This window comes from Pogoniulus pusillus, chromosome 5 (genome assembly GCF_015220805.1).
Source record: "Pogoniulus pusillus isolate bPogPus1 chromosome 5, bPogPus1.pri, whole genome shotgun sequence".
In the NCBI taxonomy this organism is placed as follows: Eukaryota; Metazoa; Chordata; class Aves; order Piciformes; family Lybiidae; genus Pogoniulus; species Pogoniulus pusillus.
The window spans coordinates 343458-371119 of record NC_087268.1 but is presented as its reverse complement, the minus strand read 5'-3'; the positions used below and the strand labels follow the sequence as shown (position 1 = coordinate 371119).

At 49.7% G+C, this 27662-nt stretch overlaps 1 protein-coding gene across 1 annotated transcript in view; it reads left to right on the top strand.

Moving 5' to 3' along the window:
• SPAG17 (sperm associated antigen 17) overlaps positions 1-27662 on the top strand; it is a 109357-nt gene that overhangs the window by 27942 nt on the left and 53753 nt on the right. Inside the window, exons 4-16 of the mRNA XM_064143929.1 lie at positions 1322-1453; positions 5358-5550; positions 6856-7050; positions 8160-8335; positions 9523-9678; positions 13726-13863; positions 13946-14056; positions 15760-15910; positions 17838-18053; positions 20467-20555; positions 22056-22172; positions 23190-23344; positions 26551-26735. Of these exons, the coding sequence (XP_063999999.1) occupies positions 1322-1453; positions 5358-5550; positions 6856-7050; positions 8160-8335; positions 9523-9678; positions 13726-13863; positions 13946-14056; positions 15760-15910; positions 17838-18053; positions 20467-20555; positions 22056-22172; positions 23190-23344; positions 26551-26735 (2014 nt within the window). The remainder of the gene's footprint in view (positions 1-1321; positions 1454-5357; positions 5551-6855; positions 7051-8159; positions 8336-9522; positions 9679-13725; positions 13864-13945; positions 14057-15759; positions 15911-17837; positions 18054-20466; positions 20556-22055; positions 22173-23189; positions 23345-26550; positions 26736-27662) is intronic.

Genomic DNA, 27662 nt, shown 5'->3' with positions numbered 1-27662 from the left:
GCTCCAACCTCCTGCCATGCCCAGGGACACCCTACCTTAGAGCAGGCTGCACACAGCCTCAGCCAGCCTGGCCTCAACCACCTCCCTGGGCAACCCACTCCAGCCTCTCACCACTCTCCTGCTCAACAACTTCCTCCTCACAGCCACTCTCACTCTCCCCACCTCCAGCTTTGCTCCATTCCCCCCACTCCTGCCACTCCCTCACAGCCTCAAAACTCACTCCTTCAGATCCTAGCAGGCCACAAGAAGGTCACCTGGGAGCCTCCTCTGCTCCAGCCTGCACAGCCCCAACTCTTTCAGGCTGTGCTCACAGCAGAGCTGCTATTTCCATTTCACATGTCCAGACCTTACAAGAGCAGCAATAATACACCCATAGTAACAGCTGTGATTTCAGATTGATGACTTGAACAACTCACAGGTTCACTTACCTAATTTTGAAGTCTTTTTGTGTGTTATATGATTAAGAGTTGCATAATGTTATTCTGTGTTTAAAACCTTAACCAAAACACAAAGGCATTTTATTTGGGTGACTCTGTGAATCTTTACAGATTTCCTTTCCATTCCAGTTTTATCTCACACTGTAGCAGATGTAACTCAGTTTGAGGGCTTAGAAACCAATGAGTAGCTGTGCATCTTACTGAAATGTGGCTTTACTGAAAGCATGCCATGCACTGTGCAGTGTGAGACAGCACTTTGTGCCAGTCTGAGCCTAGCTGGGATGTTTTGGTGAGAGGAATGAGATGCCAGGCTGTGCAAAGGAAGCAGTGGTGATGGCTGCTGCACTCATAGGCTTGCTGAGATGGGTAAGAACAAGAACACAAACACAGATAACAGAGTTGTTCTTGGGCTCTGAGGCTGTATTTTTCTCTCTAACTTGCTGCCTGCTTAATCCTGCTTCCTAACCCCCCTGGCCTATTCTCCAGTCTCACCTTGAGCGTAAGGCAAAGTCTGGGGTAAGGCAGAGGGGTGGGAAGGAGGTGGCAGGGTGGTTGGGAGCCCCTGCTGGGGACTCTGGTTTCTGGGAGGGCTGCTGTGTTTCTGTATCACTTTTTCACTTGTCTGTGTCTGTCTCTAGCTGCACAGATTGTCAATACCTGCTTGGGCATTGTGCTAAGCTGTACATAGAAAGCTTCAGTCTTTCATTTCCAGCTCAGCTGAGTCTAGTCTGGGGGATTTCCTAAGGGGGGGGCAGGTGACAACCCAAACCATCACACACTTCCTCATTTCATCATGCAAAATAAGGGTCAGATGTAATACTAAAACTATACAAGTAATAGTTACTCTGTTGTGGTTTTCTCTTTGCTTGTTTTTCTCTCTGCAGGTGATAGAAGTAGCTAAAGCCATTCTGGATGGTGGTGAAGAGATTCCTGTAACACTAACTGGAAAGCTGTTGAAATTTCAACTGCTTTTCCTGAAACAGAAGGACATTCAGAGAAGAGAAGCAGAAAAGAAGGTACTAGAGTATTCCTTGGGGAGGATGCTTAATTGACTTCGGAAGACACTTCTATTCCAGTGCTGTTTCCATAAGTTGAGCTTTCTTTTCACACTTAACTGTATTTGAAGAGAAACATGAATATAAATTTATCTTAAATTATTAGATTAGGGGGAAGAAGCTGTTGTTTTTTGAAAGGCAGGTAAAACAAGGGTAAAAAAAGTTAGGCAAGAACTCTGTCTACTGTGCTCTGCTGAGACCCCACCTGCAGTACTGCATCCAGCTCTGGAGCCCCCATTGCAAGAGGGATGTGGAGATGCTGGAGTGTGTCCAGAGCAGGGCCAGGAGGATGCTCAGAGGCTGCAGCAGCTCTGCTGTGAGCACAGCCTGAAAGAGTTGGGGCTGTGCAGGCTGGAGCAGAGGAGGCTCCCAGGTGACCTTCTTGTGGCCTGCCAGCATCTGAAGAGGGCTACAGAACAGCTGGGGAGGGACTTTTGAGGCTGTGAGGGAGTGCCAGGAGTGGGGGGAATGGAGCAAAGCTGGAGGTGAGGAGAGTGAGAGTGGCTGTGAGGAGGAAGTTGTTGAGCAGGAGAGTGGTGAGAGGCTGGAGTGGGCTGCCCAGGGAGGTGGTTGAGGCCCCATGGCTGGAGGTGTTTGAGGCCAGGCTGGCTGAGGCTGTGTGCAGCCTGATCTAGGGTAGGGTGTCCCTGGGCATGGCAGGGGGTTGGAGCTGGCTGATCCCTGTGGTCTCTTCTAACCATTCCAATGCCAATCACTCTCTCTGCCAACAACTTCCTCCTAACATCCAGCCTAGACCTCCCCTGGCACAACTTGAGACTGTGTCCCCTTGTTCTGTTGGTGCTTGCCTGGCAGCAGAGCCCAACCTCACCTGGCTACAGCCTCCCTGCAGGCAGCTGCAGACAGCAATGAGCTCTGCCCTGAGCCTCCTCTGCTGCAGGCTGCACACCCCCAGCTCCCTCAGCCTCTCCTCCCAGGGCTGTGCTCCAGGCCCCTCCCCAGCCTTGCTGCCCTTCTCTGGACACCTTCCAGCACCTCAACATCTGTCTGCAATGGAGGAGCCCAGAACTGGACACAGCACTCAAAGTGGTGTCTGAGCAGTGCTGAGCACAGGGGCAGGAGAACCTCCCTTGTCCTGCTGCCCACAAGCATCTCTGAAGACTGTTTGGGGTACTAAGTTAAATCTTATAATAATAATTACAGAGCATAAAGCTAATGGAAGGGTAGAAACTTCCCAGAATGCTGCATCATGTAGGGAAAGTGAAATGTGACAGTGAGAGGTGAAGGAAAGAGTCCTGGAAAGGAGAGACTTCTGGTTCCTGAGGTGTTAAGGATGACTTATGTTCTGTGTCAGAATCCTGGCAAGTTCAGAAATGTCTCTGCTTATTTGAGACTCAGCTATATAAATTACTGCAGGCTGGCTGTGACTGTCAAGCCTGATGACTGTGTTGTCTGTTTTGATGTAGCCATCAGATGAGAATTCAAAGTATTAACTATTCACATCTTTGGTTTGAAATGTCCAAAGTGGAATAAGATTGAAAGTAAATTTAAGCATCCAAATAATTCATTTCCCAGCATAAATAATTATCATCAAAGAATCCTTAATGGTTGGGAAAGACTTTAAAGGTCATTGAGTCCAGCCATCCCTGGAGGTGTTCAAGAAAGGCCTGGATGAGGCCCTTTGTGCCATGGTCTGGTTGATTGGGTAGAGCTGGGTGATAGGTTGGACTGGATGGTCTTGGAGGTCTCTTCTAACCAGGTTGATTGTATGATTCTCCAACTCTGCAAAGGCTGCTGTTAAGCCCAGCACCACTTTTCTGCATGTTTCACAGAATTCTTTAGGTTGGAGAAGCCCTTCAAGCTTGTGGAGTCCAGTCATGAGCTTCACACTGACAAGTGCTTGACTAAACCAAACCCCTCAGCACAGCATCTCCTCACTGTGAATGGCTGTGGTCGGAAAGGACCACCAGGATTTGAAACACCTGCAGGGATGTGGATTCAACCACATCTCTTGGGAGCCTGTTCCACTCTTTGAGAAGCCTTTCAGAGAAAAAAATTGCTTCTCGTAGTCAATCTGAGCCTCCACTGATGCAACTTGAATCCATTTCCTCATCTTCTTGTCTTCCCCTTCCTCTCATCTTCATCTCTGGAAGACTTTTCTAAATTGTACAGAAAAGGAATGCATGAGGAAAGGGAAAGCAGGACAGGCTTTGCCGCTGCAGTTTTGACTTTGAACTAAAGCATGGCTTCCACAGCTGGCAAGGCTGCTTCTCCAGCTGGCCTTAGGGACAGTGACTGCAGAGTCGGCTGCCCTATGTCAGATGCACAGAGAGCTTTTCTCATTGCTTTCCTAGCTCTTGAAGTGGCACCAGCAGGATGGTAACAGTAAGTTGATACTGCTTTATTGTGTTAAATTTAGCTTTACCATCCTTAAATGTCACTTTTGCGTTATTAGAATGGGGTGCTGTTGCTGGGTGGAAATAAAGTGGAGGCTTTCTTGCTCTTGCAGCACCTTGCTTTACCTTAATACGTTTGAATGCTTTTAATTTTAGGCTCTGAGCTTTCTGAATTTATAGTGTGAGGCTTTGGGATTCTTAACAAAATCTTTTTTCATTCTTTACTCTTAAATTACTGAGCAGAGCTTTATGTAGGTGTTTTTGCTTGAAAATAATGAGGGTGGCTGAGTAATATCCTGTGTGAAATGAGCCCAAGACTCTTGGTTCTAGTTGATAGTAGACAGATATTTACATCAAAGAGAAATAGTGCTGGTACCATTTTACACCATGCTCTGAAGTGTTAACAGAGATGCTGAAGACTTTTTGTCTTACTGCACTTCAGACCAGGGAAGGTTTCTGGCTGATGGAAGTGCTGTAGTTTAACTTCACAGAATCAGTCAGGGCTGGAAGGGACCACAAGGATCAGCCAGTTCCAACCCCCTGCCATGGCCAGGGACACCCTACCCTAGAGCAGGCTGCCCACAGCCTCAGCCAGCCTGGCCTGAAACACCTCCAGCCATGGGGCCTCAACCACCTCCCTGGGCAACCCACTCCAGCCTCTCACCACTCTCCTGCTCAACAACTTCCTCCTCACAGCCACTCTCACTCTCCCCACCTCCAGCTTTGCTCCATTCCCCCCACTCCTGCCACTCCCTCACAGCCTCAGAAGTCCCTCCCCAGCTTTTTTGGAGCCCCCTTCAGATGCTGGCAGGCCACAAGAAGGTCACCTGGGAGCCTCCTCTGCTCCAGCCTGCACAGCCCCAACTCTTTCAGTCTGTGCTCACAGCAGAGCTGCTGCAGCCTCTGAGCATCCTCCTGGCCCTGCTCTGGACACACTCCAGCATCTCCACAGCCCTCTTGCAATGGGGGCTCCAGAGCTGGCTGCAGTACTGCAGGTGGGGTCTCAGCAGAGCACAGCAGAGGGGGAGAATCCCCTCCCTGGCCCTGCTGGCCACACTTCTGCTGCTGCAGCCCAGGCTCTGCTTGGCTTTCTGGGCTGCAAGTGCACACTGCTGGCTCCTGTTGAGCTTCTGGTGCAGCAGCATCCCCAAGTCCCTCTCCTCAGGGCTGCTCTCCAGCCACTCACTGCCCAGCCTGGAGTGCTTGGCATTGCCTTGAGCACAGTGTTTCTTTACTTGTCTTTCAACAAGCAGGCATTTAATTAGTTTCCTAGGTATAATGTCTACCTTTTTAGTGTGAAATCTTAACATTATGATTTAATAAGAATATAATGAACTGTATGATGTGTTTGAAAATGATACAGCAGAGTGTCCAAGACAGCTTCACCCACCTCAGCGTTGTAGTTTTGCAGCAGTCCACCCTCTGTTCTTCACACAGGCTACAGTCACAACTTAACTTTGTTCACTCTGCACACAGGCTACAGTCACAACTTAGTTTGTTCATCTTGTCAGGCAGAAGAGGAGAGACAGAAAGAAAAAGATGGAGGAAAAGAGAAAGCTAAACCTGATGGCAAAAGGGAGAGCCTCCCTAGTGCAAAGACAGCTGAGAAGGAGAGGAAAGCAGCCCCCTCAGCAGCAGTCCCGGTTAAAAAGGAGACCAAGCTGAAGCGACGGGGAGAAGTGGAGGAGGAAGTCAAATACATTGGTATGCCACATGTGCAGATACACTGATAAACGTGCTAGGAATCTTGCAGCCTGCCGTCTCAAGGTGATATTTGTTCCACCCCGAAGGGTCAGGCATTGCCGCTTTGCATTTGAAGAGGGCTCTGTGTTGCGTTCGGTATTAGGGTAGGTTGTTGTCCCGGGGGGGGCTCCCTCCCCAGGTAGCATAAACTTGCCACAACACAGGTTTTTTTGGAAAGGCAGGCAAAATGAAATAGTATTTGTTATAGTTTAAATGTAACTGCATAAGGAGAATAAACTACCAGAGAAATAGAACAAGCTTAAGGAGGATGGGGAAGGGGTCAAGCGGCAGCAAAGCAGCAGCAGCCGAAACAGCAGTGAGGGAGGATAGCAGCAGGTGCAGCTGAAGCGGCAGAAGCAGCCAGGGGATGATCCAAGCTGTGCCTCTAGACATAGAGCTCTTGATGCTCCAATGAAAGGCCTTCCAGGATCTGAAGGGGGCTACAGGAAGGCTGGGGAGGGACTATTGACAAGGTCTGGTAATGACAGGAGGGGGAATGGGTTTGAACTGGCAGAGGGAAGATTCAGACTGGATGTTAGGAGGAAGTTGTTTGCAGTGAGGGTGGTGAGACACTGGCACAGGTTGCCCAGGGAGGTTGTGGCTGCTCCCTCCCTGGAGGTGTTTGAGGCCAGGTTGGATGAGGCCTTGAGCAGCCTGCTCTAGTGGGAGGTGTCCCTGCCTATGGTGGGGGGTTGGAGCTGGATGATCCTTGAGGACCCTTCCAACCTAGGCCGTTCTGTGATCCTATGAAATGATACTAACTTCCCCATTGTTGCCATTACATGGCCTGTCCCTGGAGTGCCCACCTCTCCTCTGAGCTAGAAGTCTAGCTGAAACAGCCGCCTGTGCAGCCCAAGAAATAAAATACAGGAGAGGTACATGTGGCATGTCAGCATCAAGATCTGCTCTGCTCTGCTGAGACCCCACCTGGACCACTGCATGCAGCTCTGGAGCCCCCATTCCAAGAGAGATGTGGAGATGCTGGAGATTCAGATACCAGATTTGGTAGTTAGATAATGGTGCGACTCAATGACCTTAAAGATCTTCTCCAACCAAAATGCTTCTCTGATTTCCAGGGGCTGGCTACAGAGGACTTCAGTCTAATGCTCATCATTTTGAACCGTGCCTGTGCCTATCCCAAGGATGTTACAAAAGGACTTTCTCTGACCTTCGTTTGCAGTATCCCAATGTAGCCAAGTTAAAGAAGAATTCTGTTTAGCTGTCGAAGGTCCTTGCACTGATCTGGTTTGGTTGTGTTTTGAACAGATGATGAACCAGATGATGGTGCCCATCATTACTTTATCATTTTGGGTTTCCACAACCCTCAGCTGTTGCCTGTGCTGTCTGAACTTGGGATCAACGTTTCCAGTGTGATTAGAATTTCTTCTGAGAACTACAAGACTTTGCAGACATACCTGGAAACAACTGCACTTCAAGGAGCATCTTTGCTTGCACTCGAAGGTAATTGGGTCATGGAACAAAATGTGGGTAGAAAGGAGACTGGTTTTTTATCTGAGTATCCTTCCTGCTTTTATCTGTTCCTTCTGTGGTTTTTATCCCTCTCAGTGCTTTGTGTTGGTGCAGGTTACCTGCGAGGAGCTGTATTTGCAATGCAGAAATGGTATTGCCAGTGATTGATCTATGCAGGTAGTTCTGGGAGGAGGAGGAGTTGTTACGATCAGTTCCTGGAACTCAGTTCCATCCTGCCCCACCTCTTCACGCATGCTCATTGCCACCCAGTGGTCGTCTTTTGGGGTCTCTGGGAGGAGGGCCGACGTCTTCCTCAGTGTGACCTCTCCACCTTTCGTCCTGTTACCTGTGAGCAGCTGTATTTGCAATGCAAAAATTGTACTGCCAGTGATTGATCACCAAACCAGGTGATTTGTCAGTGCAAAAGCTTGCATCAGCTGGACAGTGGAAAGGAAGGACCAAGCAAGCAGTAGTTGCAACAGCCACTGAAAATCATTTTAGCAAATGTTTCCTTCTATGAACTGTTAGCCCAGAAGTGTTGCTAGGCAAAGCTTGGCTCATTTGGTAATTTCAGGGGAATTGCACAGCTGGCCACCTTGGGACTGGGGGTGATGTGATAGCAGCCCTGTGGAAAAGGGCTTTTGACACAGCACTCCAGGTGTGACCTGAGCAGTGCTGAGCACAGGGGCAGAAGAACCTCCCTTGTCCTGCTGCCCACACTGCTCCTGAGCCAGCCCAGGATGCCATTGGCTCTGCTGCCCACCTGCCTGGCTGCTCTCAGCCACTCTGTCCCCAGCCTGTAGCACTGCTTGGAGTTGTTGTGGCCAAAGTGCTGAACTCTGCACTTGGCCCTCTTCGATCTCACCCCCTTGGCCTCTGCCCACCCATCTGTCCTGGCCAGGTCCCTCTGCAGGGCTCTCCTACCCTCCAACAGCTCCACAGCTGCTGCTAGCTTGGTGTCATCTGCAAACTTACTGATGCTGGACTCAATCCTCTGTCCTGAGATCTCTGTGCTTGCAGAAGACTATTATACACTATGTCTGTGTGTGAAAGAGATGTTTTACCATGATTTATCTCACACTGATAATCTTCACTTGTAGAAGCAGAGAAAGGAAAGAAAGATGGAGCTAGCCAGGACCTGGAAACATTTTGGAAATACCTGGAGCCAGTTCTGAGCAGTGGAAAGCATGGATCAAGTCTCTTTAATGTTGCCAGATTTCATCACGTAGTTAAGGAGAGTGTCCTTCCTCCTGACTGGTCTGACAGAGAAATGCTGGTCAGTAGATCCTGCTTTCAACAAGCAGCCCTTACATTTGGGATGTAGCAGTGCAGGTCAGTTCAGAAATAACAGGGTGTTGAGCTTAGTCTTCTATGGAAAGACAACCTGAGTGCTTAGTGTATTTGTAATTATGAGCAAAAGTTACTGCCTGTGAGTCCAGCAACTTTGTTCGGCTTATGTGTGTTCCCAAGGGGTCCTTTGGGCAGAAAGAAATGATTGGGAATCTCCTAATATTGTAGGCCCCACAGCAGTTTCAAACACTTGGAGGTGTTTGAGGTCTCTCTCTCTTTGTACTCAGCGCTGGTGAGGCCACACAGTGAGTACTGGCTCAGGAGCAGTGTGGGCAGCAGGATAAGGGAGGTTCTGCCCCTGTGCTCAGCACTGCTCAGGCCACACCTTGAGTGCTGTGCCAGTTCTGGGCTCCTCCATTGCAGAGAGATGTTGAGGTGCTGGAAGGTGTCCAGAGCAGGGCAGCAAGGCTGGGGAGGGGCCTGGAGCACAGCCCTGTGAGGAGAGGCTGAGGGAGCTGGGGGTGTGCAGCCTGCAGCAGAGGAGGCTCCCAGATGACCTTCTTGTGGCTTTCCAGGATCTGAAGTGAGCTACAAAAAAGCTGGGGAGGGACTTTTCAGGTATCAGGGAGTGATAGGACTGGGGGGAATGGAGCAAAGCTGGAGATGGGTAGGTTCAGAGTGGCTGTGAGGAGGAAGTTGTTGAGCAGGAGAGTGGTGAGAGGCTGGAGTGGGTTGCCCAGGGAGGTGGTTGAGGCCCCCTGGCTGGAGGTGTTTGAGGCCAGGCTGGCTGAGGCTGTGGGCTGCCTGCTCTAGGGTAGGGTGTCCCTGTCCATGGCAGGGGATTGAAACTGGCTGATGCTTGTGGTCCCTTCCAGCCCTGACTGACTCTGTGACTGTACTGTGGAGATCAGCTGTGCTCTATGACAGCTGAAGCAAAGGGCAGCACTCAGTGCAGTGAGTGTGGCACTCTGAGGGCTGTGGCAGTGTTGGTGCAAGCAAAGCTGAGGCCTCGCTTTCTTAGAATAATTCTACAAACATTCTGGATTAATGAAGCAAAAGAGATCCCTTGGAGTGTGTTTGAACACCTGTAGCTCTGCTGGGGAGTCAGTGGCTGGCATGGCTGAGTTATGTGCTGCTTTGGTCTGCAAACTTCCTTTCGTTTTCCTGTCGCAGGTTGAGTTTGGGACAGTGCTGTTCCAGAGCATTGCTTGCTTAATGTATGACTGCCTCGACTGGAGAAGACAGCATCTCAACTACCTGAAAAACACCAAGTTTATTAATGTGCCTGCAGTATCAGAGAGCAAATCCACACAGCCAGCTCTCACGGAGGCAAGAATCCTTTTCACTGTGCTCCTTGTTGAGAATAACGAGCCATAGGCTGGCTGCCTGTCTTTATGCACTCAAGAATTCACCTTGAACCATCACTCCCTGTGTAGTTTCCTGTGAATGAAATGGGGATTTTTGTCTTCAGCATTTAAAACCCGCAAAAGGATGGGGGGAGAGGGGGAGAAGGGAACTGATCACTGAGGAAACAGAAAAAGGTAAATCACAGAATCAGGCAGGGTTGGAAGGGACCACAAGGATCAGCCAGTCCCAACCCCCTGCCATGGCCAGGGACACCCTACCCTAGAGCAGGCTGCACACAGCCTCAGCCAGCCTGGCCTCAAACACCTCCAGCCATGGGGCCTCAGCCACCTCCCTGGGCAACCCACTCCAGCCTCTCACCACTCTCATGGTGAATCTGGAGGCTCATACAGGTATGAGATATCATTAAGTGTAAAAACTCCTTAAATACCTTCTTGTGCCCAAAAAATCAATATGCCTGCAAAGAGCTACTGTGTTGCTGCAGATCTGCAAACTAGGCAAGATTAGTTCTTTTTTCTGGTAAACAATAGCTAAAGTGGCAGAATAAAGTGCCTTACAGGGCATGCACTGGTGACAGGGGCAAAGTGGGCTTAGTCCTTCTGGTGCAGTACTACTGAATACTCATTTAAAGCATTCATCAAACTACATTTGGACTATCTTGTTCCGTTCAGAGTTAGGTGAAATTTGCTTCCACCAGAGCAGGACAATCCTGTCTAACACAGAGCACACAGGAACACATCCAGACAGGCCTGGAAAGGCTCCACAGAAGGAGACCCCACAGCCTCTCTGGGCAGCCTGTGCCAGTGCTCTGGGACCCTTACAGGAATAAGGTTACCCCTTATGTTGAGGCAGAACCTCCTGTGCTGCAGCTTACACCCATTGCTGCTTGTCCTGTGCCAGGGAGCAGTGAGCAGAGCCTGTCCCCCCCTCCTGGCAGCCCTCAGATACTGATAAACATTGATCAAATCCCCTCTCAGTCTTCTCTTCTCCAGACTGAGCAGCCCCAGGGCCCTCAGCCTCTCCTCATCAGCCATGCCCTCCAGTCCCCTCATCATCCTCACAGCCCTCTGCTGGACCCTCTCCAGCAGATCCCTGTCCCTCTGAAACTGGGCAGCCCAAAACTGAAGGCAGTGTTCAAGATGAGGTCTCAGCAGGGCAGAGTAGAGGGGGAGGAGACCCTCCCTTGATCTGCTGGACACACTCCTGCTAACACAGCCCAGGCTCCCATTGGCCTTCTTGGCCCTCGTTCCAGCCATTTATAAGATTTGCTTCAAGTCTAGGATGAAGAAACAGAGATAAGGAATCTCATTTCTCCCACATTTTTGTGCAATCTTCCTTTGTGCCACTATTTCTGAGTTGTTTTTTTTAATCCTTGTTTTTGTTCCTTTAGGTACAACCAACAGCACTTGCAAAGAGCAAAGGATGCAGAGAAGATGGAACTTTGGCACAGGGTATGTCTAAGGGATTAGAGCCCTGGCTGTGGCTGTTCAGTCTGCCATACCATTCACTCCTCTGACAGCACAAATGCTAGGCTGATCTGCACACTTCTGGAGAAGTGATTTGATGTCCTGAGAGTAGTTTCTGGGTGAATACACTGTGACAGTCTCGACACTGGCATGGTGATATCTCAGTTCTTTAGAAAATTAGGATCACAGAACGTTAGGTACTGGAAGGAACCTCAAAAGGTCATCTAGTCCAGCCCCCCTGCCAGAGGAGCATCCTCTATACCAGGCAGCACTGGAACACATCCAGGTGGATTTCTAATATCTCCAGAGAGGGAGAGTGCACAGCCCCCCTGGGCAGCCTGTGCCAGTGCTCTGTCACCCTCATTGTGAAAAAGATTTTCCTCATGTTCTCGTGGAACCTCCTGTGCCTCAGCTTCCACCCTGCTCCCTCTCCTGTCATCGGGCATCACCGAGCTGAGCCTGGCTCCAGCCTCTTTAAGAGTTGGGGCTGTGCAGGCTGGAGCAGAGGAGGCTCCCAGGTGACCTTCTTGTGGCCTGCCAGCATCTGAAGGGGGCTACAGAAAATCTGGGGAGGGACTTCTGAGGCTGTGAGGGAGTGCCAGGAGTGGGGGGAATGGAGTAAAGCTGGAGGTGGGGAGAGTGAGAGTGGCTGTGAGGAGGAAGTTGTTGAGCAGGAGAGTGGTGAGAGGCTGGAGTGGGTTGCCCAGGGAGGGGGTTGAGGCCCCATGGCTGGAGGTGTTTGAGGCCAGGCTGGCTGAGGCTGTGAGCAGCCTGCTCTAGGGTAGGGTGTCCCTGGGCATGGCAGGGGGGTTGGAACTGGCTGCTCCTTGTGGTCCCTTCCAGCCCTGCCTGATTCTGTGGTTCTAACCTGAGCCACGACAGGCTGAGTAACCCTTCCTGCAGATACCTGTGTAGTTAGAGTTCCCCATGAGAACTGGGGGCTGCAATCGCAAGGATGCTGTCAGCTGCCTGTAGAAGGCCTCAGCAACTTCCTCATCCTCATCAGATGGCCTGGAATAGATACCCACAGCTGTGTCACCCATGCTGGCCTGTCCCTTCTTTCACACCCACAAACTCTCGACTCGCCTCTCATCCACCCCTTACTGTGTCTGTTTCTGGCCACAGTCAGGGTTAAGAGGCCTGTGCTGATGGGCTTTGTTAGTCTTGTTTTAAGCTCATTTTCTGCCATTTGAACTGGCTGCTGATGTAAATTGCATTTCTGAAGAAATTGATCTTAATGTTTTATTTCTTATTTAATAAGAGGGAGAAGCTTCTTTCTTGGCTGCTCCTGTGGACATGAGGTACTACAACGACTTACTCAGCCAAGTTCCTGAGGAGTACTTTTCCGTGCCCTTGATGCTGAGCTGCATGTTGGAACAGGTGGGAATGTTCTCTTTCTAGTTCCTGTGGCTGATTTGTTTAGGCCTGGTAGATGGATCAAAGCTCACACATAGGAGGCTGTGCGCAGAGGCACTGACCGAGGCAGCTCAATGCAAAGGAAGTGCAGCTCCACAGTGTCTTGTTTTCTGTCCTGCTGTGCACTTCTCCTGTACTTAGAGTGTATTGTGATTAAGTTGGGCAATTAACGAGGCAGGAATTACAAAATATGTAGTTCTTTCTTTATTTTTGGGAAGCCCTGCCCACAACTATATACAAATTAGTTAAAGTTGGGGTTAATTCGGTTGGGAAACAGAATCACAGCTCACAGGATGCTAGGGGTTGGAAGGGACCCAAGGAGAGTATCCAGTCCAACCCACTGCCAGAGCAGGACAATCCTATCTAACACAGAGCACACAGGAACACATCCAGACAGGCCTGGAAAGGCTCCACAGAAGGAGACCCCACAGCCTCTCTGGGCAGCCTGTGCCAGTGCTCTGGGACCCTTCCAGCAAAGAAGTTCCCCCTTGTGTTGAGGCAGCACCTCCTGTGCTGCAGCTTACACCCATTGCTGCTTGTCCTATGCCAGGGAGCAGTGAGCAGAGCCTGTCCCCCCCTCCTGGCAGCCCTCAGATACTGATAAACATTGATCAAATCCCCTCTCAGTCTTCTCTTCTCCAGACTGAGCAGCCCCAGGTCCCTCAGCCTCTCCTCAAGCTCAGCCAGCCCGACCTAGCACCCAGCCCTGGCCAATCACCCAGACCATGGCACTAAGTGCCCCAGCCAGGCTCGGCTTCAACACCTCCAGGCACAGCGACTCCACCACCTCCCTGGGCAGCCCATTCCAATGCCAATCACTCTCTGCCAACAACTTCCTCCTAACATCCAGCCCAGACCTGCCCTGGCACAGCTTGAGACTGTGTCCCCTTGTTCTGTTGCTGGGTGCCTGGCAGCAGAGCCCAACCCCACCTGGCTACAGCCTCCCTGCAGGCAGCTGCAGACAGCAATGAGCTCTGCCCTGAGGCTGTAGAACAAAAGCTACCTGGTTCTTCTCACTGACAAGATCTATGGCTCTGTGTTTAGCTTGTGGCAGGATCCACTGAGAAGCTCTACTGAAGTTAAGCAGCAGCATGCTGTAATGGAAGCTAACACATATTGTGTTTGCCAGGTTATTGCAAGTGAGGAAGACCTCACACCACCCAGCCTGGTGGTCCCAGAGCCTCGGGCAGATGGGCTCCATCATACCATTGCAGAGCACATAGCTTCCATCCTTCCTTCTCTGGCACTTTCTGAGAGTGAAAAGAAGGTCTGTGTTGCCTTTTGTTTGCTTCCTAAAACGAGCAGTAAATCTGATTCTTGGGGGTTAATACATCTTTCTTTTTCAGCAGGATCTCTACCACTACTTTTCTCCTCAGTACAGTGGCAGACAGATTGTTAGCCCCGGGTACCCTGTCTTTAACTGCCATGATACCCGGGCTCAGCGGCTGCACACGTTGAAGGTATGGTGCTACCTGCCATCTGTAAACTCTCCACAAGTCCACAGGCAGTGAATACTCAGTGCCCTGAGGAGGATGGAGTGGTGTTTTCACAAAGCAGAACGCTGTAGCCTAGATTTTTCCTGCTGAGATAGACGCACTAATGTGTTTAGTCTGGTTTAAGAGGCAGTGAGTTACTCCTACTGGCAGACAGACAGAGAGCATTACTGCAATCTGTTTGCATTATTAATGAGAAGGTTTAGCCTTTGGCATAGGTGAGATTACAGAACTCTGTTGATCTACTGCAGTCAACGCTGATGAAAACTGCAGAGAGTTTCCCTGGCCATGGCAGGGGGGTTGGAACTGGCTGCTCCTTGTGGTCCCTTCCAACCCTGACTGATCCTGTGATTCTATGATTCAGTTGATTAAAACTGTTCAGAATGGAATGCTTTGACAACAATTGATGAAAACAGTGCTCAGAATGGAATGCTTTGACAACAATTGATGAAAACAGTGCTCAGAAACAAATCAGTCTTGACACATTGGAAGTATTCAAGCAAAAGGCAGTAGTGAGTAATCACTGAGGGGTGCTATTAGCAGGTGTATGACTGATACACTTTCTGAGGAGGAAATTCAGGTTATAGCAGAATGTTTGAGGAGTAGATAGAGCAAAAAGGCTTGAAAGGTGTAATCCAAGACAAAGGTACTGTAGATGTGTAATACTAAAAAGAGCAAAGCTAAAAGATGCTAGTAGGTCTCAAAAGATAAATCCTTCAACATATAGGGATGGTCACAGACAGATAATGAGTTTGCAGCCTTCGTTTCTGTGAGGTGGTGTACAGAGTGGCTGAAAGACACATGAAAGGTACCTGCTGCTGCCTCTGAACAGATCAGTACACAGTCAGAGTTTGACTCTAGCTGGCACAGCCAAATAGCTTCTAACAGGTGTCTGTTGGGATGCTATTGGTTATTCTCTTGTGTGATCTGATTTACTGCCTAAAATTTCTGACCTCATGCTTCAGTAGCAAACTGTGAGCACATGTTCAGAGCCTGTGCCTGACCAGCTTAAGCACATGACACAGTTACATGTTTTGCTGTAAAAAAGGCTTCTTTTATTCAGATAGTAGGTTTAGAATTTTCACTGGTGTGAAAGTTTACCTCACCTCTACTGCTCTTGTGCTAGTTTGAGCCTAGCTGGGATATTTTAGTGAGAGCAATTAGATGCTAGGCTGTGCAAAGGAAGCAGTGGTGATGGCTGCTGCACTCATAGGCTTGCTGAAATGGGTAAGAACAAGAACACAAACACAGATAACAGAGCTGCTCTCTGCCTCTGGTTGTATGCACTTCTCTCTCCCTGACTTGCTGTCTAATTAATCCGTCTGCTTCCTACACCCCTGGCTGATCCTCCAAACTCATCCTTGAGCATAAGGCAAAGTCTGGGGTAAGGCAGAGGGGTGGAAAGGAGGTGGCAGGGTGGTTGGGAGCCCCTGCTGGGGACTCTGGTATCTGGGAGGGCTGCTGTGTTTCTGTATCACTTTTTCACTTGTCTGTGTCTGTCTCTAGCTGCACAGATTGTCAATGCCTGCTTGGGCATTGTGCTAAGCTGTACATAGAAAGCTTCAGTCTCTAATTTCCAGCTCAGCTGAGTCTAGTCTGGGGGATTTGGTGATTTTCTTAAGTGTGGGAGGGTAACAGGCAAACCATCACACCTCTGGCTTTTGTTGCAGGTCCAGGGTGACTTAAATCCAGAGAAGATAGAACGCGAGATGATGGATAAACTGCCTCTTGCAGGGCTTGTCCGTTTCGCTCTTCCCTCAGCTGAAAGCAACACCAGACGCTTGGCGAGAGCACACGAGCTCATGCACTATTGCACCAGTGGTAAGCTGATGTTCCTTTTCATTCACATAACTAACTTCCTTCAGTTCTGGTTAGTTGTCCTCCTCAGTAGGAGGAACTTTGAGATAAGGATTTTCATCTCTCTGAAACCTTTGCAGAACTTCCCATACTATACAAGTTAGGGCCAACTTTACAGGCTCACAGCTCACAGGATGTTAGGGGTTGGAAGGGACCCAAGGAGGTCATCGAGCCCACCACCCCTGCCAGAGCAGGGCAATCCTATCTAACACAGATCACAGAGGAGCACATCCAGACAGGCCTGGAAAGGCTGCAGAGAAGGAGACCCCACAGCCTCTCTGGGCAGCCTGTGCCAGTGTGCTGTGAACACACCAGAGCATGGTACCAACATTCCCTTTCAGCCCTAAGCCTTTCCACTTTGCCCTTCAATTCAGCCACTAGGTTAAGAAGACTGTTAATATTCTCACACCTAATGCTCACTTCCCTGGTCCTGCTGGCCACACTATTGCTGATGCAGACCAGGATGCCATTGGCCTTCTTGGCCCCCTGGGCACAGGTAGTTTCAGAAGTTAGACTATTAAGAAATGTGAACTGCAAAATGCCTGTGGTTACATTAATGCTAGCAGCACAAGGCCCAGGATGTTAAGGTACTTTCCCAGTTATTCAGTCCTGAAATCCTTTCTGATGGATTAATTCCCACTCACTGCTTTGTTTCTAGTTGCTGGTATGTTCATTTCGGGCATTGAGCTACGAAGGGGGTTTGTACTGGTGTATCATTCTGATGATAAGTATCAAATCTAGTGGTCTTCACTGATCATGGCACTACAGCTTGCCCAGGGAGCTGGTGGAGTGGCCGTCCCTGGAGGTGTTCAGGCAAAGACTGGATGGGGCACTTAGTGCCATGGTCTGGTTGACTGGCCAGGGCTGGGTGCTAGGTTGGGCTGGCTGAGCTTGGAGCTCTCTTCCAACCTGGTTGATTGTATGATTCTATTGCCAAACTGTCCAACTGTGTACTTAGCCAGCAGTGTCGTCACTTCTACCAAGAGGGTGATTGGTTTGAACAGGAAATGAGACACTCAGCATTTCAAAGATGTGTGACACGTTTGGGTGTTTATCTGCCATAAAGAGAAAACACTTCAAAGAGAAGACACTCTTTGTATGATTTGGACACTAAACTACTGTCTTAAAATCCAGTCCTCCTCATAGAATCACAGAACCATAGATTCACAGATTCATGGAATCATAGAATCCCTGGAGGTGTTGAAGCAAAGCCTGGATGAGGCACTTAGTGCCATGGTCTGGTTGATTGGGTAGGATTGAGGATAGGTTGGACTGCATGATCTTGGTGGTCTCTTCCAACCTGGTTGATTCTATGAACAATTCCAATCAACCAGGTTGAAAGAGACCTCCAAACTCATCCAGCAGAACTTACCACCCAGCCAGATGAACTCCCCAAAGCATCTCAGCATAAATAAGGTTTGTTCTTGCCATTGTTTGCACCTGGCTTGCTTCTAGGTAGGTTATGTGTAACATTCTATGCAAAGAGGGGAAAACCAAGTGATAGTTGTTTGAGAAGCTGCCAAGAGCAAAGAGGAGTTTATAATAAGGAAGTATTTTAATGAACTGGGGGTAACTAATTGTTAACTGGCTGGATAGTCTCCTCAGTGTTTTAAAATCAGCATCATTTGTGCAGAGGCAATGGGCCAAAAGGTACTGAGAGGTGGGGGACACTGCACTGAGGTGGAGGAGCAGTGCAGCATACCGTGCTGCAGTTTGGAACCGTTCAGCTTCGAGTGCAGAGTGTGGCTCAGAGAATTTGATCCAGCACCATTAAGGAAATTGCAGTTGGCTTTTGCAGAGTTGCCAAAAACAATACACTCACATAGTCTCCTATTTATCTGCTGCTGGGCCTTAAGGACATTTTCACTTAATGACTGTAATTCTTTTGTAGAACTTCTGAGCTGGGCTGAAGTAGAAAGAGCCTTCAGAGTGTTTACTTTTGAAAGCCTGATGCTGACTGGGGTGAATGACTCTGCTTTCCTGGAGAGCTCTGGATCAATGGTGGGAGGTCACTGTGAAGTATCCAATATCCCTTGGGATAATCCAGCCAGGTTTGCAACACAGCTGAGACAACTCTTCCTCAGTGGGAAGTCTCCAGGAAGCTCTGGTAAAAAACCCTGTTTACATTACTCCTGAAGAGTTCCAATCCACTGTTCATTCTACCATGGATGTTGCTGTTTCAGGGCTGACTTTTTTTCCATGCATGTACAAATCACTGAATTTCAAATATTGTAGCATCTGTATGTTGGGGTCTTTGCAGAAGCACTGGGTAAAGGAGGCCAGGGGCATCCTGGGGTGCATTAGGAGCAGTGTGTCCAGCAGATCAAGGGAGGTTCTCCTCCCCCTCTACTCTGCCCTGCTGAGACCTCATCTTCAACACTGCCTTCAGTTTTGGGCTGCCCAGTTTCAGAGGCACAGGGATCTGCTGGAGAGGGTCCAGCAGAGGGCTGTGAGGATGATGAGGGGACTGGAGGGCATGGCTGATGAGGAGAGGCTGAGGGCCCTGGGGCTGCTTAGTCTGGAGAAGAGAAGACTGAGAGGGGATTTGATCAATGTTTATCAGTATCTGAGGGCTGCCAGGAGGGGGGGACAGGCTCTGCTCACTGCTCCCTGGCACAGGACAAGCAGCAATGGGTGTAAGCTGCAGCACAGGAGGTGCTGCCTCAACACAAGGGGGAACTTCTTTGCTGGAAGGGTCCCAGAGCACTGGCACAGGCTGCCCAGAGAGGCTGTGGGGTCTGCTTCTGTGGAGCCTTTCCAGGCCTGTCTGGATGTGTTCCTGTGTGCTCTGTGTTAGATAGGATTGTCCTGCTCTGGCAGGGGGTTGGACTGGATGCTCTCCTTGGGTCCCTTCCAACCCCTAATATCCTGTGAGCTGTGAGCCTGTGCTCCGTTTCTGCTGTCACACCTTTAGGCTCATGATGCTCCCCATGCTTTCTCAGGATAGATGCCTTGGCACCTTATATGAGGTCTTTCCTTAGAAGGTCAGAGCAGACAGATCCTGCTTTTCTGCCTCTTCCAAATTGTAGTGTTCTTTGATGGGTTTATTTTACCTTTAAGCTAATCACAATGCTGAATGCTGCAGGTGCAAACATTACACCCAGTGTTTCTGGAATCCTCTAAAGGCAGGCAGTAACAGAGAAGCAAAACCTTCCTGTCTGGGAGCTGAGCTGTGTGTGAGCCACCTAAGGAAACACACTTTCCAGGGTGTTTTCTCCCTGGAAAACTGTTTCTCATGTGTGTATCAATTTTTGTCAACTCTTAGTAACCTCTGCATAACTCTGGACACAAATAACTCTCAGAGTCATGGAACTGTTTTGATGAGAAATGATGCTAGCACACTGGTGGCTGTAAGGAGCATTTGTTAGACCCCAGAAACATGCAGGACTATTTTCAGAAGGGAGACAAGAAGCATCTCATCTGTGGAAGGGATGAACTATTCAGACAGCCTACAACTACATCACTAGCAACAGTAAGGACAGGAGGATGACTATGATGTTTTCTAACACTGATGAAGAGCTAACACATCTAATGGAAGTTCGACCCTTCCTAGCACTCCTTGGTTCAGTGAGAGCAATTCCACAGGGTTTTGGCATATACACTAATTGTTAATGGTTGCTTTCCTCTTGGAAACATTCTCACCTTGGTTCTGAGAGGATTTGAATTCATAGAATCCTAGAACCAAGCAGGTTGGAAGAGAGCTCCAAGCTCTTCCAGCCCAACCTAGCACCCAGCCCTGCCCAAGCAACCAGACCATGGCACTGAGTGCCCCAGCCAGGCTTGGACTCAACACCTCCAGGCACAGCCACTCCACCACCTCCCTGGGCAGCCCATTCCAATGCCAATCACTCTCTCTGCCAACAACTTCCTCCTAACATCCAGCCTAGACCTCCCCTGGCACAGCTTGAGGCTGTGTCCCCTTGTTCTGTTGCTGGGTGCCTGGCAGCAGAGCCCAACCCCACCTGGCTACAGCCTCCCTGCAGGCAGCTGCAGGCAGCAATGAGCTCTGCCCTGAGCCTCCTCTGCTGCAGGCTGCACACCCTCAGCTCCCTCAGCCTCTCCTCACAGGGCTGTGCTCCAGGCCCCTCTCCAGCCTTGCTGCCCTTCTCTGGGCACCTTCCAGCACCTCAACATCTCTCTGCAATGGAGGAGCCCAGAACTGGACACAGCACTCAAGGGGTGACCTGAGCAGTGCTGAGCACAGGGGCAGAAGAACCTCCCTTGTCCTGCTGCCCACACTGTTCCAGATCCAGGCCAGGATGCCATAGTTGTAGACGTCAGTGAGGTCACCCCTCTTGTTCTTATCCATCTCAGCAAGCCTATGAGTGCAGCAGCCATCACCATTGCTTCCTTTGCACAGCCTGGCATCTCATTCCTCTCACCAGAATATCCCAGCTAGGCTCAGACTAGCACAATGGTAATCTGATCAGGGAGGCTAAGGAAATAGCACCACTCCAGCCTTAATGTTTTAGGGGTAACATTTCTGGGATGCTTCTTAAAATTCTGCTTTCAATTTCCAGGACATACAGAAACAATTGGCAAGGATGGAGGAAAAGGCCTGGCTGATCCTTATTGGAGCAAAGAGTCACATCTCTCTACTTCTGATATGGCAAGTGTGAGGGAAGGAATAAACAGTGCAGCATACCACAACAAACACACAACTGTTCAGTGCCAGAATGTGTAACTGGGGACTCCTCTGCAATGCTGCATGTCAGTTTGTGGTATTTGGAAGAAGTGCTGCAGGCTCTGTGAAGTCACAGAATCACAGAGTCAGTCAGGGCTGGAAGGGACCATAAGGAGCAGCCAGTTCCAACCCCCCTGCCATGCCCAGGGACACCCTACCCTAGGGCAGGCTGCACACAGCCTCAGCCAGCCTGGCCTCAAACACCTCCAGCCAGGGGGCCTCAACCACCTCCCTGGGCAGCCCATTCCAGCCTCTCACCACTCTCCTGCTCAACAACTTCCTCCTCACAGCCACTCTCACTCTCCCCACCTCCAGCTTTGCTCCATTCCCCCCACTCCTGCCACTCCCTCACAGCCTCAAAAGTCCCTCCCCAGATTTTTTGTAGCCCCCTTCAGATGCTGGAAGGCCACAAGAAGGTCACCTGGGAGCCTCCTCTGCTCCAGCCTGCACAGCCCCAACTCTTTCAGTCTGTGCTCACAGCAGAGCTGCCTCAGCCCTCTGAGCATCCTCCTGGCCCTGCTCTGGACACACTCCAGCATCTGCACATCCCTCTTGGAATGGGGGTTCCAGAGCTGGATGCAGCACTGCAGGTGGGGTCTCAGCAGAGCAGAGCAGAGGGGGAGAATCCCCTCCCTGGCCCTGAGAGATTGAAATTGCCAAACTGTGTCACATGAGTAGCCTGTGTAGTTTGGCACCTTCAGAATCACCACCCTGACATAAGACCTTGGATAAATACAGCAATTTTACCCTGACTTCGTGGGCCATTTTTAAATATTCCTAATTGCTTACAGAGCTCAGAAACAAATCACCTAATAGTAAAAGTATTTAAATTGTGTTTCACATTAAAAACCCCAAGACAAGAAAAACACCTTTGGGAGTCATTGTGGGGTTGACTAAATAATCCCTTACAGGTTCCTACACATGTGCAGCATTACCCTGTTGGAATCATAGAATCAGTCAGGGCTGGAAGGGACCACAAGGATCAGGCAGTTCCAACCCCCCTGTCATGGCCAGGGACACCCTACCCTAGAGCCAGATGTTAGCTGTGATGCAACATGGGATGTTGCAATAGAACCAGCAACAGAACAAGGGGGGACAGCCTCAAGCTGTGCCAAGGCAGGTCTAGGCTGGATGTTAGGAGGAAGTTGTTGGCAGAGAGAGTGATTGGCATTGGAATGGGCTGCCCAGGGAGGTGATGGAGTCACTGTCCCTGGAGGTGTTGAAGCCAAGCCTGGCTGGGGCACTTAGTGCCATGGTCTGGTTGATTGGGCAGGGCTGAGTGCTAGGTTGGGCTGGATGAGCTTGGAGGTCTCTTCCAACCTGCTTGATTCTGTGATTCTATGTTGTATATGAAGTCACAAGGTTGATTTATACAATTGACACTGAAATGCTGATGTTCATGGGTTTATTTTGATGTATTTTGAGGTGGATTTGGAAAATGCTGGGCTAGGACTGAAGTTAGAAGATCTACAAAAGACCCAGAGGCGCTGTTTGACCGACTGGACTTTCGATGAGCATTTCCAACCACATGTTCTTCTTCAGGTAACTGTGCAGTGACAGTCCTAGACAGAGTCATCCCACAGGTGTCTGTACAAAGAAGCAGGAGCAGAGTATATAGGTATTTTTCCTTGCTAGGCAGAATCAAACAATCGTTTTGATCAGAAAAGTCCCTTAAGATCGTTGAGCCCAGACATTATCTAACTCTTCCAAGGCTGGTGTAAGCCATGGCCCCCAGCACCACATCTCTGTGTTTTTGAAGCACATCTGGAGATGGGGATTTAGCCACCTAACTGGGGAGCCTTTCCTAGGCTTTGAGAACACTTTCAGTGGAGGAGAGGTGGTGGAGTCACCGTCCCTGGAGGTGTTGAAGCCAAGCCTGGCTGGGGCACTTAGTGCCACGGTCTGGTGGATTGGATAGGGCTGAGTGCTAGGTTGGACTGGCTGAGCTTGGAGGTCTCTTCCAGCCTGCTTGATTCTATGATTCTATGATAATGGGCAATCTAAACTGCTCTTGGGACAACTTGAGGCTGTTTCCTCTGACCCTATCACTTGTTACTAGGGAGAAGAAACCAACACCTGTGTCATTGCAGCCTTTCAGGGTGTTGTCGAGAGCGAGGTCTTCCCTCAGTTTCCTTTTCTTCAGACTAGAAAGCCCAGTTCCCTCCTCTGCTTCTCACAAGACCTGTTCTCCAGACCCTTCACCAGTTTTGTTGCCCTTCTCTGGCCTGTTTCAGCGCCACAATGTCTGTCTTGTAGCAAGCACCCCAAAACTGAACCCAGTACTCAAGGTGTGACCTCACCAGTGCTGAATAGGCTGAGGATATCACTTCTCTGGTCCTCCTGGGTAGAGGCCAGGATGCTGTTGTCCTTCTTGGCTACCTGGGCACACTGCTGAATATGCTCAGATGTGATGTGCAGTGTAACTCCAAGATTGCTGGACTCCAGTGTGTTCACATACACGTTGTAGGGGAGCATGCCTTCCTGAAGCTGTGCTCTCTAGCACCCGTGTGTGTGCTAGTGTCTGGAGGGAAGATACACCTTTGTTTCTTTCTTTTCCAGGTTCTTCATACTGCATCCCAAGAGTACAGATGTATTGATTCCTTCTATCATGCTCAAGATAATTCCTTGCTTGTGGTTCTTCACAATCCTAGGAATCAGCAGCGTTTGTGCCAGGAGACTTGGGGTGTTGCACTGCACTCCGATGTTGGATTCAGGTAATTGGGTTTTGTCGCTGTCGTGGCTTCAGCTGAAGCTGCTGCTGTTGTTCATGCCATGCTGCAATCATGCCAGCTTCAAAGATGGAAGTACTGTCTGCAGCAAGGACCTGGGGCCTTGAAGTTCAGATTGATAGATGGGAGGCTTCCTGTTCTCATTGCTGCTTCCGGGTTCCAGGTTCTTGAATGTTGGTCTTCTCCTGCTGGGATGGCAGTGGGACAAAGAGGGATTGAGGGAGTAGTTTTCTTGCTTGGGCTTTTGGCTTGCCTGCTTCTGCTTGCTGCTGCATTGAGCCATGCTTTTTTCTGCAAACAGGCTAAGGTAATTGTGCTTTTTGTGCCACGTTTTTCTGATTCTGCTCAGTGAACTATTCTTAGCTCACTTTTTCCATCTCTCAGTCCCAAGATTTTGTGTGCTACTTTTTCCCTCACTTCAGTGTTGGAGGAATAGAAATAGCAGGAGAAGTGTGGCCAGAAGGGCCAGGGAGGTGATTCTCCCCCTCTACTCTGCTCTGCTCTGCTGAGACCCCACCTGCAGTACTGCAGCCAGCTCTGGAGCCCCTGGGACAAGAGGGCTGTGGAGATGCTGGAGTGTGTCCAGAGCAGGGCCAGGAGGATGCTCAGAGGCTGCAGCAGCTCTGCTGTGAGCACAGCCTGAAGGAGTTTGGGCTGTGTAGGCTGGAGCAGAGGAGGCTCCCAGGTGACCTTCTTGTGGCCTTCCAGCATCTGAAGGGGGCTCCAGAAAATCTGGGGAGGGACTTTTGAGGGTGTGAGGGAGTGGCAGGAGTGGGGGGAATGGAGCAAAGCTGGAGGTGGGGAGAGTGAGAGTGGCTGTGAGGAGGAAGTTGTTGAGCAGGAGAGTGGTGAGAGGCTGGAGTGGGTTGCCCAGGGAGGTGGTTGAGGCCCCATGGCTGGAGGTGTTTGAGGCCAGGCTGGCTGAGGCTGTGTGCAGCCTGCTCTAGGGTAGGGTGTCCCTGGCCATGGGACAGACCACTCCAGCCTCTCACCACTCTCATGCTCAACAACTTCCTCCTCATGGCCAGCCAGAACCTCCTCACCTCCAGCTTTGCTCCATTCCCCCCAGTCCTGGCACTCCTGACAGCGTGAAAAGTCCTCCCCAGCTTTTTGCACCTGCAGATCCCTGTTACCCTGCCTTCTCTGTGGCTAGTCTCATAGTTCATGTAGAACAGTAAAACACCAGCAGTTGTGGTGTTCAAAGGGCAGGCAGCAGGTGGCTGTGCCTGAAACCCAGTGGATGCTACTGGTCCAAAGGCATGGGCCTTCAGTGCTTCCTGTGTAGAAAGCATTTCAGCTCCAGGTAGGAGAAATGGAAGCTGAGTTCTTTCAGATGTTACCAGAACTCCACTTTTGCTCCAAGTTAAGGCCAGTGGCATTTGTGTGCTGTTTCATACTAAGTGCACGACACAAGTTACTGGAAAAGATTCATCCTTTCTGAGAAGTGGTTCTGAGTCAGACACTGGCAGTGCTGACATCAGAGTGCATATTAATAGGATGTGTGTTTTTGGCTTTGAATGACTGTTTCATTGCCCCAAAGTGCTTTCCACATGAATAACCTCTCTTTGTATTTATAATGTATATTCCTCTTCAAGTTATTCCAGCACTGGCACCTTTAGGTTCCTGCCTAGTTCTGACTTTTGATTTCACCACCTTTGGTTTTCGTACCCTGTACACTTTTCTTCAGATGCAACCAAAGCAACCTTGTCCTTACTGAGTATATAATCAAGAGGTTCTCCACAAGTAAGCTTCCCCTACATTTTAGGAGTTGAGATAGAATCACAGAATCAAGCAGATTGGAGGAGACCTCCAAGCTCATCCAGTCCAACCTGATATCCCTTTGCAGAAAGAATAACCAAAGTATCAAATAGAAATAGAATCACTTTGGTTGGAAAAGATCTTCCAGATCATCAGGTCCAACCACTGACACAGCTTTGGCAGGTCACCACCAAACCATGTCCCTCAGCATCACCTCGGCATGGCTTTGAAACCCCTTCAGGGATGGGGCTGCCACTTTCCCTGGCGCCTGTTCTGAGGCTTGACAACCCTTTCAGTACAGAACTTTGTCCCTGATATCCAGCATAAATCTCTTCTGGGGGAACTGTGACAATTTCATCATGTCCTGTGACTTGTTACTGGGGACAGAAGACCAACCCCCACCTCTTGACAACCTCCTTCCAGGTAGCCACAGAAAGCAGCAAGGTCTCCATACTTGCATCCCTTCCACAGCCATCACTTGCAGGAGTATTTCTTCTTGTTATCTTCTTCTCCATGGACACAGAGAGCAACAAGCTCTCCATACTTACATCACTCCCATACTCATCACTTGCATGGGCATTTCTTCCTGTCCCTTTCTTTTCCATATATGGTGTGTATATATATATGTATATATGACATTGTTTCCTTTTCACAGCCTAGCATCTCGTTCTTCTCACCAAAAAGGTTATCTATGGTATATTAAGCTGTGCCAGTCTGAGCCTAGCTGGGATGTTTTGGTGAGAGGAATGAGATGCCAGGCTGTGCAAAGGAAGCAGTGGTGATGGCTGCTGCACTCATAGGCTTGCTGAGATGGGTAAGAACAAGAACACAAACACAGATAACAGAGTTGTTCTTGGGCTCTGGGGCTGCATGAACTTCTCTCTCCCTAACTTGCTGCCTGACTAATTCTTCTGCTTCCTAACTCCCCTGGCTGATCCTCCAAACTCATCCTTGAGCATAAGGCAAAGTCTGGGGTAAGGCAGAGGGGTGGGAAGGAGGTGGCAGGGTGGTTGGGAGCCCCTGCTGGGCACTCTGGTTTCTGGGAGGGCTGCTGTGTTTCTGTATCACTTTTTCACTTGTCTGTGTCTGTCTCTAGCTGTACAGATTGTCAATGCCTGCTTGGGCATTGTGCTAAGCTGTACATAGAAAGCTTCAGTCTCTAATTTCCAGCTCAGCTGAGTCTAGTCTGGGGGATTTTACTTAAGTGGGGGTGGGGGCAGGGAACATCCAAACCATCACTGAGCAAATACCAGACAAAGAAAAGTACCAGCAGCTGTAAAACCTCAGTGAAACCCTGTCAAAGACAAGCTTGCTTTCAAGAGTTGTGGAAAATCTGTGTGTACAGTCCTGAGGAGCTAAGGGAATTTGTTTGGCCTAAAATCATATTAGTAAGAACTGTGTTATGGTAAACTAAGGAGTGTGGTGCTCTTCAGGAACTATCTTGAGATGGTGGCCGACTCAATTGACGACTGGGTGAAAGAGGAAGAAGTCAAATATCAGCAAGAAAAGATGGCTAAGAAACTAGAATCTCTTAAACTGGAAAAAGCCAATGCAGAAAGACCTTCAGAATTGTCTGCAGCTACTGGCAAAAGCCCTGACTTCCCTAGGAAAGCCAAAAGTGAGTGTCTTTGTTCACACAGCTCACAGGGTGCTAGGGGCTTGGAGGGACCTAAGGAGAGCATCCAGTCCAACCCCCTGCCAGAGCAGGACAATCCTATCTAACACAGAGCACACAGGAACACATCCAGACAGGCCTGGAAAGGCTCCACAGAAGCAGACCCCACAGCCTCTCTGGGCAGCCTGTGCCAGTGCTCTGGGACCCTTCCAGCAAAGAAGTTCCCCCTTGTGTTGAGGCAGAACCTCCTGTGCTGCAGCTTACACCCATTGCTGCTTGTCCTGTGCCAGGGAGCAGTGAGCAGAGCCTGTCCCCCCCTCCTGGCAGCCCTCAGATACTGATAAACATTGATCAAATCCCCTCTCAGTCTTCTCTTTTTTTTTTTTTTTTTGTTATATCATAGAAAAATAAACTTTCCTGATAAGGTGCCAAGACCCAAAGTTGTTCAGGGCAGAACTGGATGAATTTTAATGTATTGCAAATGTTACCATTGGTTTGTTGTCTGTGTAGGGATAAATAAGCAGTGAATTAAATACTTTAAAGACTTGGGACTTTTTAGTCTGGAAAAGAGAAGATTAGAGGGGATTTGATGAGCTCTGCTGAGACCCCACCTGCAGTACTGCAGCCAGCTCTGGAGCCCCCATTGCAAGAGGGCTGTGGAGATGCAGGAGTGTGTCCAGAGCAGGGCCAGGAGGATGCTCAGAGGCTGCAGCAGCTCTGCTGTGAGCACAGACTGAAAGAGTTGGGGCTGTGCAGGCTGGAGCAGAGGAGGCTCCCAGGGGACCTTCTTGTGGCCTGCCAGCATCTGAAGGGGGCTACAAAAAATCTGGGGAGGGACTTTTGAGGCTGTGAGGGAGTGGCAGGAGTGGGGGGAATGGAGCAAAGCTGGAGGTGGGGAGAGTGAGAGTGGCTGTGAGGAGGAAGTTGCTG